General features: G+C 39.5%; 1 protein-coding gene across 4 annotated transcripts in view; it reads left to right on the top strand.

Moving 5' to 3' along the window:
* The window catches only part of LOC124720043 (zinc finger protein 665-like), a 129,807-nt gene that overhangs the window by 1,045 nt on the left and 111,764 nt on the right, over positions 1-16,998 (top strand). For all 4 annotated transcript variants that reach the window (XR_007006043.1, XR_007006044.1, XM_047245300.1 and 1 more), the window contains exon 2: positions 982-1,071. Coding sequence is in view for 2 of the 4 variants with exons in the window: in XM_047245299.1 (XP_047101255.1) it covers positions 982-1,071 (90 nt within the window). In the remaining 2 variants the exon portion in view is untranslated. The remainder of the gene's footprint in view (positions 1-981; positions 1,072-16,998) is intronic.

The following is a 16,998-nucleotide window of genomic DNA, read 5'->3' as shown; positions in this document are numbered from 1 at the left end:
CATGACGTCACAAATATGGCGGAAACAAAAACACACACACACACACACACACACTTTCCACAAGAAGCCTAATGACACTAACGGGACAAGCGCGGGAAATGGGGTGTTTTGGGTGGGGGGCAAACTAAATATAAACAAATTTAGACGCCTTGCGTAGCTACAACGTGTAAGTGAAGACAGCCATGAATACCCACCCACCTCCCCAGGGGTCGTAACCCCCGCAACTCATAGAAGATAAAGATGCTTCAGTAGCTGATTAGTGTTTTTTGTCTTTAAAAAAAAAAAAAAAAACCTCACGGGATAGAACGAACAGATCAGAAAGATAAATATAATAAACCAAAACAGAAATTCGAGGAAACAGATAATTAAAATAAGTAATAAGTGTTTTTAAATTTAAAAAAAAATCTCACGAGATAGAACGAACAGATCAGAAAAGTAAATAAAATAAGATAAAACAGAACTGGAGACAGCCACACTCAAACCAAACTCCGCGCCGTCATGACGTCACACACAACACCCTTACGTCACGGGTCAAAGCAGACGGGTGGGATCGGACGCTTCTGTCGGCCCCTTTAAACGGGGGTTGCAGCTATGAACGCACATTTAATGCTATAAAAGCGTGGTTAACAACCTGGTGAACAGTCAGTAGTGGTAGTAGCGTTTCATGTTGTGCCTGTCAGCCTGAAACTAGATATTGCAGTGAACAAAATGTGGAATGACAAGTGGGTCTAGAAATTAAGGACTTTAAGTGCAGAATTCGTGACTGAGAAATGCAAATTCTATTCTTTATAGACCGAAAATTGTAAATCAACGTACTTGTCATTGGCCTTTCATTGTTCTTCAGTTAATGTTTAACTTGTCAATGTAGTGGCTGTCGTTTCTGGTCGCCGCTAGTGGACTGAAATATCCTATTTAAACTGTATCTCATAGTAAAAATGGAATCAGAATATGATTGTTTCTATCCAATTCCTTGGTTTTCAGGAACTTAGAAGTGCAGTAATGGACTACAATAAACCTGTTAGGATTGGAAAAGAGGGAACAAATGAAGTATGTACTGATCCAGACTTTGTGGTAAGTGGCTTCTGTTTTTTACCATTGTTTCTCTAATCTGTTTGTGATGTGGTATGTGAATAATCGTAAATTGTCATGACGCTAGAAGTATAAGTAATTCAGTCTAATTGCTGGCCGCGGTGGTCTAGCGGTTCTAGGCGCTCAGTCCGGAACCGCGCGACTGCTACGGTCGCAGGTTCGAATCCTGCCTCGGGCATGGATGTGTGTGATGTCCTTAGGTTAGTTAGGTTTAAGTAGTTCTAAGTTCTAGGGGACTGATGACCTCAGAAGTTAAGTCCCATAGTGCTCAGAGCCAATTGAAGCCAATTCAGTCTAATTTTAAGAAAATCAGATATCCTGTCAATTTTAAATGTAGCAATGCACAACACTGCATAAAATATGGTGCATGGTAAATGACACAAGGGATTGAGGAGAGAGTTTAAATTTAATGTTTAATAATTGTCAAAGATTAACATTAAATAATCACTCAGCTGCTTTGATAAGTTTGCATTAAAGTTGTTCCTCTAAATGGTAACTTTAATATACAACATACAGAGAAGATATTGTAGGGAATATTAGCAATGTAGTTAAACATAAAAATGAAACAAACTCGGGTAGTGCACATTATATTTCATCCATAGCATTGTAAAGGGATTGTGGTTTCTTTATGAATGCGTGTGTGTGTGTGTGTGTGTGTGTGTGTGTGTGTGTGTGTGTGTGTGTGTGTGTGTCGGTTTTGTGCGACCGAACCCAGTTCCCTCTGAGCAGCCATAGCATACGGATCTCCGTGCCGGCACGTTCACAGGAGCTCAGTGCGTCAGTTCACCTGATGATGGCGACATGTATGATGGCCGAAATATTGTGCCCGTTGGACACTATAGACCGGCAGCATACCCGTGGATATTTTGAGTAGATGAAAGTCAGTTCTGAAGATTTGAATACTGATTAATTTTATTATTGTACCCCCAAAAACTACTGAAAGACTGCATGACAGTCTTTCATGTCATTTGATGGCCTGAATTTTTGAATTCCTCTCAAGATCTATTTAGATTTTATATTCAATGAAAGCTACAAACATTTCTAAAGTGTCTAGTAAACAGATACATTCAACCATTCTCTCCACTGCTATAAAAGTGTTTCACATGACTTTTGGTAGCCTCCACTTGGAAGTTGTACGACTGAATGCATATGTGGCAGTTTCCATTCTTGAAATGAGACAGTTGTGTATTTTCTCCCCTTGTGAAAACTGTTACCTTCAAAGGATTTAATGGGATGATCTCTAAGTAGGTAGATGTTACTACTGAATGATGGAAGCCCAAAAACCACCCTCATTACTTTTTTCCTGCTCTGTCACTCACAATGAAGATTAATGTAAAATTGTCATCTGAGACAGTGTTCAAATTGGATATTGGTTTTTATAATTATAACAACTGCTACCACTGTCAGTAAAACATTTTCTTATTGCACTTTTCATCTATATTGGTAATTGCATTTGGAAAATTCCATTTTCCATAGTAATTGTCTGGAAAGTGATTATTTTTGTCGTTGATAATGCTAAATACTTGTCATTTTTCATATGGGTTTGAAAGCTTGGTCTACTAGATTTGCAGGTGTTGTACAATTACCGATATCTGGAAGTGTGAAATTATAGATGGCGGTCTATTAAATTTTTAACTACAAAATTTTTAGCCACTTGTTAGTCAACATATCTTAACATTTCAACTGTAAGTGTACTGCTATCATATTATGTGCAATGTTAATATTCTCACTGACATCAATCATGTAGTGTAACATCTGGAACATAAACAATGCAGATTTGGCACTGGTGACAGAGGTAATCCCACCAAAATATCACTAATAACTCGTGAGGAATCAGACTAAAATTAATGCTAGGTCAACCTGTGGCACACTCAGTATTTTGTGGGAAATTCTCTGAGCTGAGTCTTTTTTGAAAATATCTACACCTTTGTTAAAGAGCTATGTCTATATTCACTTCTTTCGAGCTGAATTGAAACAAGCCTTTTGGTCATACTATGAAATATATCACTTACTTTAAATCACTCAAGTTGGAAGCTTCCTTACTAACAGTAACAGTGCAGATGAGATCTTGACAGAGAATGTTGATTTCCACAACTAGGCCCAGGCTGTTTCCCTGTGCACATCAACTACCTAACAAAGTAAGTAAACATCAACCTAAGTGGGACTCCACATCCAATATAAGAATAGCCCAAGAAAAATTGTATAATGATAAATATCCTCCCGTGTTCAATCTTTATACTTTGAATATCTGTATTCCTTGTTTTTATGAACTCAATGTGAGAATTCGTTGTTGTTGTTGTGGTCTTCAGTCCTGAGACTGGTTTGATGCAGCTCTCCATGCTAATCTATCTTGTGCAAGCTTTTTCATCTCCCAGTACCTACTGCAACCTACATCCTTCTGAATCTGCTTAGTGTATTCATCTCTTGGTCTCCCTCTATGATTTTTACCCTCCACGCTGCCCTCAAATACTAAATTGGTGATCCCTTGATGCCTCAGAACATGTCCTACCAACCGATCCCTTCTTCTGGTCAAGTTGTGCCACAAACTTCTCTTCTCCCCAATCCTATTCAATACTTCCTCATTAGTTATGTGATCTACCCATCTAATCTTCAGCATTCTTCTGTAGCATCACATTTCAAAAGCTTCTATTCTCTTCTTGTCCAAAGTATTTACCGTCCATGTTTCACTTCCATACATGGCTACACTCCATACAAATGCTTTCAGAAATAACTTCCTGACACTTAAATCTATACTTGATGTTAACAAATTTCTCTTCTTCAGAAACGCTTTCCTTGCCATTGCCACTCTACATTTTATATCCTCTCTACTTCGACCATGATCAGTTATTTTACTCCCTAAATAGCAAAACTCCTTTACTACTTTAAGTGTCTCATTTCCTAATCTAATACCCTCAGCATCACCCGACTTAACTCGACTACATTCCATTATCCTTGTTTTGCTTTCGTTGATGTTCATCTTATATCCTCCCTTCAAGACACCATCCATTCCGTTCAACTGCTCTTCCAAGTCCTTTGCTGTCTCTGACAGAATTACAATGTCATCGGCGAACCTCAAAGTTTTTATTTCTTCTCCATGGATTTTAATACCTACTCCAAATTTTTCTTTTGTTTCCTTTACTGCTTGCTCAATATAGAGATTGAATAACATCGGGGAGAGGCTACAACCCTGTCTCACTCCCTTCCCAACCACTGCTTCCCTTTCATGTCCCTCAACTCTTATAACTGCCATCTGGTTTCTGTACAAGTTGTAAATAGCCTTTCGCTCCCTGTTTTTTACCTCTGCCACCTTCAGAATTTGAAAGAGAGTATTCCAATCAACATTGTCAAAAGCTTTCTCTAAGTCTACAAATGCTAGAAACGTAGGTTTGCCTTTCCTTAATCTTTCTTCTAAGATAAGTCGTAAGGTCAGTATTGCCTCACGTGTTCCAGTATTTCTACGGAATCCAAACTGATCTTCCCCGAGGTCAGCTTCTACTAGTTTTTCCATTCGTCTGTAAAGAATTCGTGTTAGTACTTTGCAGCTGTGGCTAATTAAACTGATTGTTCGGTAATTTTCACATCTGTCAACACCTGCTTTCTTTGGGATTGGAATTATTATATTCTTCTTGAAGTCCGAGGGTATTTCACCTGTTTCATACATCTTGCTCACCAGATGGTAGAGTTTTGTCAGGACTGGCTCTCCCAAGGCCGTCAGTAGTTCCAATGGAATGTTGTCTACTCCGGGGGCCTTGTTTCGACTCAGATCCTTCAGTGCTCTGTCAAACTCTTCACGCAGTATCGTATCTCCCATTTCATCTTCATCTACATCCTCTTCCATTTCCATAATATTGTCCTCAAGTGCATCGCCCTTGTATAGACCCTCTATATACTCCTTCCACCTTTCTGCTTTCCCTTCTTTGCTTAGAACTGGGTTTCCATCTGAGCTCTTGATGTTCATACATGTGGTTCTCTTATCTCCAAAGGTCTCTTTAATTTTCCTGTAGGCAGTATCTATCTTACCCCTAGTGAGAGAAGCCTCTACATCCTTACATTTGTCCTCTAGCCATCCCTGCTTAGCCATTTTGCACTTCCTGTCGATCTCATTTTTGAGACGTTTGTATTCCTTTTTGCCTGCTTCATTTACTGCATTTTTATATTTTCTCCTTTCATCAATGTGAGAATTATCCTGCCCATATTAAGTGCATTTTTTTGTGTGAATGGTCTGTCCACCATAAGTCTGAGTGAGTGGCTGAAAATGTTTTTGATACATAACATCTAGTGTTTGGGTGTTTAGTCTTCCCTTATTATTTTTTTTTAAATAATCAGAGAAACACAATTACCCACCACTTTTGCTTGTGCCCTATTTCCATTGTGCAACAGTACCTGTTTCTTGATAACTCAAAACTATGTAAAGTGCAATGGCTATACCAACATTTCAAGACATGTTGTATGTGAAATGGCACCAAATGACAAACATGAATTATTTGACTGAAAATAGTACAGAGAGAAAGTGGAAGTACAGGACCCTAATTAATTTTCAGGTATGTCTTCACTGAACGTTAGCAAAATTTTATGTTCACTATAGTTAAACTAGATGTGGCTGACTATACATTGCTCAAAATGTATCTCAGTAAACACCTAACCAAAAACTATTCATGGAAGTGATTAATTTTGTGATGCTGTAGTAAGATGCACAGAAATCATGGCTGCTTAATGCTCTCATTAGAGTTTAGGTCTAGATTTATCCTTCAGAAGAGGCAGTAGCAGATCCAGGGGGAGGCTAAGGTGCTGAAGTCCAAACCCCACACCTCAAAAAGCATCTGGGTCCTCACCTGACAAATCTCAAATCAAGCTTGATATTATCCTGCTTTCTTAGTTCTATACTACCTACAATACAATTTTCATCACTTACCCTGACATAGTGTACTTAGGTATAGTATGTTCAAAATTTTCAATTTCTGTAAGAAGCTATTTACATAAGAGTTTTTAATCAATATGCCACTCATTTGTGGAGCAGCTATACCCATGCTCTACTGCCATTGACACCCACTCAACAGTGATGGAGTCACACATGGTACTTGAGATACAAGTGACCAGGTTGCGAGTGCACGTGTTGCGCTGCGGTACACTTAGGCCTTTCTACATCTACATGTCTACTCCGCAATTCACATTTAAGTTCTTGGCAGACTGTTGATCGAAGCACAATCGTACTATCTCTCTACCATTCCACTCCCGAAAAGCGCACGGGAAAAACGAACATCTAAACCTTTCTGTTCGAGCTCTGATTTCTATTTTATTTTGATGATCATTCCTTCCTATCTAGGTTGGGCTCAACAAAATATTTTCGCATTCGGAAGAGAAAGTTGGTGACTGAAACTTCGTAAATAGATCTCGCCGTGACGAGAAAGTCTTTGCTTTAATGACTTCCATCCCAGCTCGTGTATCATATCTGCCACACTCTCTCCCCTATTAAGTGATAATACAAAAGGAGCTGCCCTTTTTTGCACCCTTTCGATGTCCTCCGTCAATCCCACCTGGTAAGGATCCCACACCGCGCAGCAATATTCTAACAGAGGACGAACGAGTGTAGTGTAAGCTGTCTCTTTAGCGGACTTGTTGCATCTTCTAAGTGTCCTGCCAATGAAACGCAACCTTTGGCTCGCCTTCCCCACAATATTATGTATGTGGTCTTTCCAACTGAAGTTGTTTGTAATTTTAACACCCAGGTACTTAGTTGAATTGACAGCCTTGAGAATTGTACTATTTATTGAGTAATCGAATTCCAACGGATTTCTTTTGGAACTCGTGTGGATCACCTCACACTTTTCGTTATTTAGCGTCAACTGCCACCTGCCACACTATACAGCAATCTTTTCTAAATCGCTTTGCAACTGATACTGGTCTTCGGATGACCTTACTAGACAGTAAATTACAGCATCATCTGTGAACAACCTAAGAGAACTCTCAGATTGTCACCCAGGTCATTTATATAGATCAGGAACAGCAGAGGTCCCAGGACACTTCCCTGGGGAGAACACCTTATATCACTTCAGTTTTATTTGATGATTTGCCGTCTATTACTACGAACTGCGACCTTCCTGACAGGAAATCACGAATCCAGTCGCACAACTGAAACGATACCCCATAGGCCGGCAGCTTGATTAGAAGTCGCTTGTGAGGAACGGTGTCAAAAGCTTTCCGGAAATCTAGAAATACGGAATCAACTTGAGATCCCCTGTCGATAGCGGCCATTACCTCGTGCGAATAACGAGCTAGCGGCGTTGCAGAAGAATGATGTTTTCTGAAACCATGCTGATTACGTATCAATAGATCGTTCCCTTCGAGGTGATTGATAATGTTTGGATACAATATATGCTCCAAAACCCTACTGCAAACCGACGTCAATGATATAGGTCTGTAGTTCGATGGATTACTTCTACTACCCTTCTTAAACACTGGTGCAACCTGCGCAATTTTCCAGTCTGTAGGTACAGATCTATGGGTGAGCGAGCGGTTGTATATGATTGCTAAGTAGGGAGCTATTGTATCAGCGTAATCTGAAAGGAACCTAATCGGTATACAGTCTGGACCTGAACACTTGCCCGTATCAAGCGATTTGAGTTGCTTTGCAACCCCTAAGATATCTACTTCTAAGAAACTCGTGCTAGCAGCTGTTCGTGTTTCAAATTCTGGAATATTCCATTTGTCTTCCCTGGTGAAGGAATTTCGGAAAACTGCGTTCAATAACTCCGCTTTAGTGGCACAGTCATCGGTAACAGTACCATTGGCACTGCGCAGCGAAGGTATGGACTGCGTCGTACCGCTTTTGTACTTTACATACGACCAGAATTTCTTCGGATTCTCTACCAAATTTCGAGACAATGTTTCGTTGTGGAACCTATTAAAGGCATTTCGCATTGAAGTCCGTGCCAAATTTCGCACGTCTGTAAATTTTAGCCACTCTTCGGGATTTCGTGTTCTTCTGAACTTCGCATGCTTTTTCCGTTGCCTCTGTAACAGTGTTCGGACCTGTTTTGTGTACCATGGGGGATCAGTTACATCTCTTACCAATTTATGAGGTATGAATCTCTCAATTGCTGTTGCTACTATATCTTTGAATTTGAGCCGCATCTCCTCTACATTTGCATAGTCAGTTCAGAAGGAATGGAGATTGTCTTTTAGAAAGGCTTCTAATGACACTTTATCCGCTTTTTTAAATAAAATTATTTTGCGTTTGTTTCTGGTGGATTTGGAAGAAATGGTATTGAGCCTAGCTACGACGACCTTGTGATCACTAATCCCTGTATCAGTCATGATGCTCTCTATTAGCTCTGGATTGTTTGTGGCTAAGAGGTCAAGTGTGTTTTCGCAACCATTTACAATTCGCGTGGGTTCGTGGACTAACTGCTCGAAATAATTTTCGGAGAAAGCATTTAGGACAATCTCGGAAGAATGAGGTATCGAGCTGTTGACAATAACTGTTGTCACGGTGTCCTTTCATTTTAGTCATATTTAGAAAAAAATGACAGCATACAGTGAGTTCTTGGTTCATTGTTTTACTGTAAAGGAAGAAAAGAGGATGAATTGAGTGAACCAATATTACCTGGAAATAATGTCAGTGACTTGTCGACTCAAGCTCATTGGATGCATCCTTCTGGATTATTTTGTATGTCACTGGAATTCATATAATTGTGACTAGTGGAGTTTGTGACATTTTACTTAGTTGAGTTCATTGATCTTTTGATCAGTGTGCTATGGGTGGCTGTGGACTTCAATCTGGGCACTCGGTACTCCTTGCCTGCCCTGCAAGGGACAGTGTGAAGTAATATAAAATCAATTATTGTGTTTGTTTGGTTTTAATACTTTGCCTGCCTGTCATTGCCATGAATTTCTTAGTTTTATACCACATTATTTACCTAAAATTGGTCAGAATCTCTTACAGGTTAAAGTATTAATCAATAAGACCAACTTTTACTATGAGAGCATCTTCAAAATCATGAAAAATTGAGCTGTTCCATACATTTTGGTCAAGTAGTTTAGCTGATATGTAAATTTGTAGGGAATAGCTGATTTCTTAAGTTTTGAAATCGGTCCCATAATAGAAAAAATGTTTGTATTGATTGATGAGTATTATGTTGACTCCTTAAATGATTATTGCTAATTTTTAAATAACCTTGTTGAGTAGTTCCATAGAGTTGTCTAGCTGTTGGTAAATTGTTTGGATTATGTATGATTCTCTATTTCATGTAAAAGTTATTGCTTTTGTTTCCTGTTGTTAGAGCCTGAACCAGTACTATTGGGAGTGGCTAGTATATAAACTATGTGCACTGAAAATAGTTTTGCTATTTCTTATGTAACAGGAAAGTACTCAGTGACAAGGAAGTGCATGAACTTCTCACAGGCGTCAGAAGTGGCATGTAATTATGAATACCCAGAGCAGAGGGTGGACAAAACAAAGTTGCAATGACTGTCTAAAGGAATGTGCTTGGCTATCCTATAGCCAATAACAGAATGGTGCATAATGTCTGCTTTGTGTTCTGTTTCCAGTTCAGATTGTGGGGGCAATCATTCTGTGGCTCTTGGGTCTTTAGTCACTTAAAAAATGATGGATCACAAATTACTTGAATGGGACAGAAATCAGTGAATGTGGTCTACAGGAAAGCAAATGATTACAACTTAAGAAAAATTGAATGATGTATTCAAGAGAGAGAAAGAGAGAAAGAGAATTAAGCAGGTCAATAATGCATTGATTCACCTCTGGCCCTTATGCAAGCAGTTATATAGCTTTGCTTTGACAGAGTTGTTGGACATTCTCCTGAGGGATATCATGCCAAATTTTCTGTAGCTGGTGTGGAAGAGTGTCAAAATCCAGAGCTGGTTGGGGGGCCCTGCCAATAATGGCCCAATTATTCTCAATTGGTGAGAGACCTGGCGACTTTACTGGTCAAGGTGGGGTTTTGCCAAGCATGAAGACAAGCAGTAGAAACTCTCACCTTGTGTCAGACACAAATTCAGGTGGGTTTATTAGTGTACAGTCGTCAGGTGGGTTTGTTAGTGTACAGTGGCAGGGCGGGCTTAGTTACGTAAATGTTTGATCACTGTCTCTCGTCATACTGTTCACTACAAAAGTCCACCTACCTCAGTATGGCGCCAGATCACCAGCCTGTTTCTCTGCATACGTAGATACTGTTCAGACGATGCTAAAAGCAGCAATGAAGAAAAACACCGTCAATACTTACATTTGCAAAGTCCATGTAAACTCTGGCGGCAAGCTATAAAGTAATATCTTATAACGCAATTTTTGGGTGGAGTGTGACTGCTTCATCTCTTAAGAAAAATGACAAAATTCTGCAACGAGTTCTTTTATTTCTTTAGGTTCAAAATTACACTTGCCATCCTGTATTTGATTAAAGGATAATATTAGTGTCCTCAGCTCAAAGTTCATACTACCCAGTAAACACCCAAGGCAGCCAGGAATGTACTTAAGTCCAACCCACATTATTACATGAGTTTCACATTTGGTCCTTTTCATTGGATTTCTATTCAAGAAACTGCTCACCAGCTGTTGCATAAACAGGTATGAAACATGCCACGTGGAATTCTACAAGGCTGAAAGTTGACACGTGTTTATCTATCCAGCAGATCACTTCACAAAGCTCAGATTTTCACAATCTGCCCATAAATGCAACTGCCTTCATGGCAATACAATCCGGACGCGAGAAACCAGTAGCTTCTTCATTTTACTCATAATGTAGATAGACATGTCCAACATGACCTGCACGTCCGGTAGTTAACCAGCAGACTCCTGTTCAATCTGCTTCTCTCCCAGTATACTACTTAGCAGTGTGCGGGAACTGCTTAACTTTGATTGGTTGTTCAAAATGACCAGCCAATCAAAACAATCCTTAGAGTTCTTTCTCGTGCTAGAAGTGGCCTGCACCAATCATTATTCAGGTGCATTTATGTCATTACAACATGTGAATACTAATATAAGATTTAATAAAACCAAATGAAAAGAAAATTAATCTTGGAATATATTTAGAATATGATTTTAATTTCAACTGTTATTCTGGCTGCCTCCTTTCAAAAGCTAGTAAACTTAGACATACGTCATCCACAAAGTGGGCACAAACATCTTTCCCATGCTATGTTTACTTAACATATTACATAAATTTAATCTTGAAATTTAACACATGTCCCACATACACACACTCACTCACTCTTTTACTCCTGCAACAATATTAGACACAAATAATAATTTTGTCTGATTTTTGTATTACAAAATTGTGAAGTAGTTAACGTTTTTAGGATGAAAATCCAAACAAATTATCTGACATTTTGTAACTCCAGTAATGATTTCAAATGATACTAAAAGACAAACAGTTGTTATTCCTAACTGAGTTTTTTTGTCCAAGTGTCGGTTTGGGGTGTTTTAGGTAATTTCCTCTAACTCTGAAACTGACAGATGGCTGAAACATTTATACCATAGTCTCTTGAATAACAAAAGGCAGTATATAGACTTTGAACAATATTAAATAATATTTAATATAGTTTATTTAGATTCTTATGGGCTTGAATATTGTCACTCAAATTGACACAGGTACCGCTTCCCACTGCTAGGCTAGCAACAGATGCGAATGAGTCACGCAAAGATACAAGTTGCTGCTTCTGTCACCGCCATCAGCTCCAAAGCTATGAGATGTACCGCAAAGTAGCGCAATAAATGCTATTGCATATTGACTTGGAACATTAGGTTGAGCAGTGAAACCATTCAGAACTTAAACAAAGTTGGCCTGCAAATTGATAGTGTGCCAAGATGTCTGGAAATTTCAGTGGCACACAGTACCAAATAAAGCAGGTCCAACCACTAGTGACTTACATGCATTCTGCAGAACATAAACTGAACCTCACTATCACGAAGGCCTGCAGCTTATCTAGTGTTATCAGTATGATGGTAGTTGAAAGTCAACCTACAAAATTTTTTGTGTGTGTGTGTGTGTGTGTGTGTGTGTGTGTGTGTGTGTGTGTGTGTGTGTGTGTGTGTGTAATGATGAAATACTGAGTGTAATGCAAGTCAAAAATCCAGAAATTCTAGACTTTGTGTGAAATGAATTATTATATTTAAGTAAATGAAATAGTCTGAGCACATGTATCTGTAAGATTAATCCCTTATACGGGGTGTTTCAAAATTACACTGACATACTTAAAGGAATACAGAGGGTGTCTTGAGGAACAAAATGCAGACAGAACCCATATCTAGAATCATCAGAGGCTACAGAGCTTCCAAGTTAAACATACCAGCACATGTATATGTATGTATGTATGTTCCAGGTGATTGTGATACGGATACAAACTTTTGGGGATAATGGAGAAGGATAAATGTATCAATTTGCGGTAAGGAATCCTGGTCTGCAAATGAGTCAAAGTTGTAAGCAAACATCTTTGATACCTGTGCCAGTGGAAAAAATGTATAGTGTTTCCACAGATTCTGGAAATTAGGAATATCAGGTATTTTCAAACACATCGGGAAAATTGGGGAAATATCAGTATTGTTACATTCCATTGTAGATTTTCCATTGTTGGAAATAAAAAAAATGGAAAATCTAATTTTTGTCTCAGTAGATGAAATGGTTTGTTTGCTGAGCTATCATGCATTGTCTCTGACTGTGTGCAGCTGAGTACGTGTGCCACATTCTTACTCCATCATTCCGACTGCTTCTCCCATTCTTACCAGTCCCCTTGGCTTGCAGTCAGTGTTGCCACAACTTTTTGCTGATAGCCTAGCAGCTGCCAACGAGAGGCAGGGAGGAATGAGGACGAGAGGCAGGGTGGCATAATGACTGTTTTGTTTGGTTCTTATTCTCAGAGATTGTAGATGCAGGGGCCAGATGACAGTCTTGTGTGCACAAGTTGTGTTTGAGTGATTGTTGTGTGTGTGTGTGTGTGTGTGTGTGTGTGTGTATGTGTGTGTGTGTTGTCTTGTTTTCTGACGAAAGCTATGGCTGTCTTTTCTACATGCCTGTCTGCGGCTCAGCAATCATCTTTGTGGTGAGTTGCTACCTATCCTCATTATTATGGATTCTCAGAATGTTTGAAAAAGTTATGTTGTATGGATTGATCACTGTGGTCTCATTTCATCATCATGCTGTCTGTGGCTTGTGAATAGCTGGCCACAAGGGTGGATTTCCATGACAGGCCAAAACCAGAGGCTGTTTCTGTGTGTATCTAATGGGTTGGGCCTGCTGATCTGAAACCATTTGGTTCCCACTAATGTGCAGGCCCTGCCTGTCAGATCTAGTCTCACCAATCTGCTGCAGGCTGGGTCTGTTTGTGTGTGGTGTAATGCAGCAGATTTTCATGGACCCAGGACTACAGTGCTTCTCAGCAGGCCGGGGATAATGGGTCATAGATTTCAGGAATTGTGACTGTCTCATGGTGAGTACGTTGTACAGTGTGGCATTTTTAGAGATTTTATTTGGTCTAGTACGTTTTGCCACCTCAAAAGTAGGTTATGTGTTAGCAAGTATGGACAAGAAGAATAAAATTGTCAGTCACTGGTAGTAGTATGTTATACTCAGATTTCTCAAAAGAAAAATCGCACAATACTTGTAAAATAATAGATATAATACAGTGGGTAATAACTGACTATATTGAAAATAGTAGAAACATTTTATTGGTGGTCACCTACAGTCTTGGTTTACACAATTCTTACTCGCCTTATATACTTGTTTCAAGAGGCCTACGTTTTTCTGAGGTGATTTCTGAAATTGGTGATGGTATTTTAAATCTTGTCACCAAATGTGTTTTTCTTTATTGAAATAAAATATCAGTGGTTGTAATGAAACACATACTATTTGGCTTGCTTTCTCTGTCTAAAAACACTTCATTACAAAAGATGTCAATGGTAATACTTAAGATTTTTGCTCACACTAGGAAATGCCTTCTGCTTGCAAGGCTTTTAGATATTTCCTCCTTTGCACTATTGTTTCTTCTACCATAGCTGCAAAGACGGATTGTGAACTTAAGACTTAACTTACCGTTGAGATCTCAAAATTTATCAGGGAAAAATGCTAAAACTTGCCTGGAAATCAAGGAATTTCTGTTGGGGAAACTGTGGCAACCCTGATGTCCCATTACTGTTGCTGCTGAGATTCCATGTTAGGCAACTTTGAGATGATAGTATGAACCAAAACAAGAAAAGATACCCAGTAAACATAGGCTCTAAAATGCATACATTAGGAGCTATGAGCTCTTGTTAATCCTCGCTACTGTGAAACACATCTCGGCTATTGAACAAGTGTGCATAGCTCTTTGCATGTGAGTACAAAGAAGGATGATCTGTCCATATAAGCACCAATTGAATATTGCTGCCATCATTGATTCATATCAGGATCAAGTTCCTGAATTAGTAGACTAGCAGGATATGCCACTTGGATAAGTGATTCCTGATGTTACAGTGGGCATGCCAAATGGTTAAAGTGACAATATACACAAAAACAGAGAAAACAGGACATCAAAGAGCAATTTGTAAGTGCAGCAAAAATAAATTTTTATGTGGTGTTATTAATGTAGTAATCTTTAACTTACATTTCGTAGGTCATTATTGGAGTTTTTGTGATGAGGTGCAGTCCTGTGGAGTGTGAAGTAATTGTTTGTCCTTATGAATGAATTTATTCTCCAAGAATGGGCCTGATAATGAACAGATAATTTTGGAATTCTCAGTACATACATGTGGTATGAGGAGGAAGAGAGAAAGAAAAATAGTTGTAATATATGTAATAAACATAGGTACATGATGATATCGGTAACAAATTTGCATCCACATACATGTTCAGTTAACCAGTGTGAAGGGTACTTAGCATTGAAAAGGGTGTTTCCCATTCCATTTGCATATGGAACATAGAGTGGATAAATGCTTAAAATCTCTGAGCACACCATTATGAGTGTGCCCTCAGTTCTTATTAGAGCAATATGTAGGGAGCTGAAGAATGCAGATACATCACATTTGCTAAATTGACTTTAGCAGGATAATTGGCATCTATCTTAGTGTCTGCCATTTAAGTTTTCATACTGTACCTATAATTATCTAATGAATCAGATTGACTTGTGACCATTTGGAGTGTCATTGTTTGTAACTGTTCAGTATCCCCTGTTACTTCGAATTGTTGTACCCCAGTTGACAATTACAGTAGTGATTCATTGAAGTTCTGTTCTGTTGTAAAGTACACAATTTTATGTTTCTGTATATTCAAAGCAAGTTTGCAGTCTTTGCATCACATATAAATATTATCAAGATCTGATTGCATATATGTGCAGCTCTTTATTCAGGCCATACTTAATTGTTAACTGATTCATGTATAAAATGTCTGAGGTGACTCAATAATGTCTTACATCATTAATACCCACATGAACAGCAAGAGCACTAAAACTTTTCTCAGGGTCCCTCCTCAGATTACTTCTACTTGTCAATGACTCCCTTCATAGTAATTTGCTGCAACTTCTCTACTAAGAAATCCTTAATAAAGTCATATTTTGTATACTAATTGCACTGCAGTTACTAAAATTTCCTGTGGTAGCAAGCTAAATGTGTTTCGGAAATCAAGAAATAATGCATCCATATGATAACAAAGATGCATGGCACAGTACTATCTGAGAAAAGCAGAAGTCAGTTTTCACGTGACTGTTTTTGGAATCCATGCTGGGTGGCATTTAGGTGGTCATTCCGTTTGAGGTACCCAATTGTGTTTGAGCAGAGATTATATTCTTTAATTTTTTCAAGACGTGGATGTCATTTAGATTGCATGGTAGTTTTTTGGATCAGTTTCGCCACTCTTCCTGTACACAAATGTGGCCTGTGCTTTCTTCCAGTTACTGGACATAATTTTTTGTTCTGGGATCTGTGGTATATTCCAGTTAAAATGGAGGTTAACACATCAGCATATTCTGTGTGGTACCTTACCGGTAATCCATTGAGTTTTGGAGTATTGTTTGCTTCTCCTGGTTTGAGCTGTTTCTCAGTGCTATTGTTCCTGTCTACATCATTAAGTATTGCAGTTATGTGGGCATTAAACTGTGGCTGTACCTCAGTATCTCTGTTAGTAAAAGGTTCAAAAATGGAATCTGGCATAATTGCTTTTGCTTAGCTTAATTCAATTGCAGTTCCTGTGCCATCTAAAAGTGTCTGAATACTACCATTGCTGCCCTAACAGCCTTTACATATGACCAGAATTTCTTTGACATTCGGAGAGGCCTGTCAGTATGAAACATCTTATGTACTCATTGAGGCCTCATGCATTGCCCTCCTGATAGACAAATGTCCCACTCAACATCCCTCTCTGAAGCACTATGCTTTTACATGCAGTTCCTCAAATACTGCAGAATTTAAGAGTATTGGTTAGATTTTACAACATTTCTGTATTGCAGACACTTTATTACACATTGTACACTTCCTATCATGTAATTTTGCACAGCTACATGTTTACTGTAGCTAAACCTACCCTCTACCCCCTCTCTCTCCCCCTCTACCCCCTCTCCCCCTCTACCCCCTCTCTCTCCCCCTCTACCCCCTCTCCCCCTCTACCCCCTCTCTCTCCCCCTCTACCCCCTCTCTCTCCCCCTCTACCCCCTCTCTCTCCCCCTCTACCCCCCTCTCTCCCCCTCTACCCCCCTCTCTCTCCCCCTCTACCCCCCTCTCTCTCCCCCTCTACCCCCCTCTCTCTCCCCCTCTACCCCCCTCTCTCTCCCCCTCTACCCCCCTCTCTCTCCCCCTCTACCCCCCTCTCTCTCCCCCTCTACCCCCCTCTCTCTCCCCCTCTACCCCCCTCTCTCTCCCCCTCTACCCCCCTCTCTCTCCCCCTCTACCCCCCTCTCTCTCCCCCTCTACCCCCCCTCTCTCTCCCCCCCTCTCTC

This window comes from Schistocerca piceifrons, chromosome 11, assembly GCF_021461385.2.
Source record: "Schistocerca piceifrons isolate TAMUIC-IGC-003096 chromosome 11, iqSchPice1.1, whole genome shotgun sequence".
Classification (NCBI taxonomy): domain Eukaryota; kingdom Metazoa; phylum Arthropoda; class Insecta; order Orthoptera; family Acrididae; genus Schistocerca; species Schistocerca piceifrons.
The sequence above is the reverse complement of the archived record's forward strand: the minus strand, read 5'-3'. Positions and strand labels throughout refer to the sequence as shown.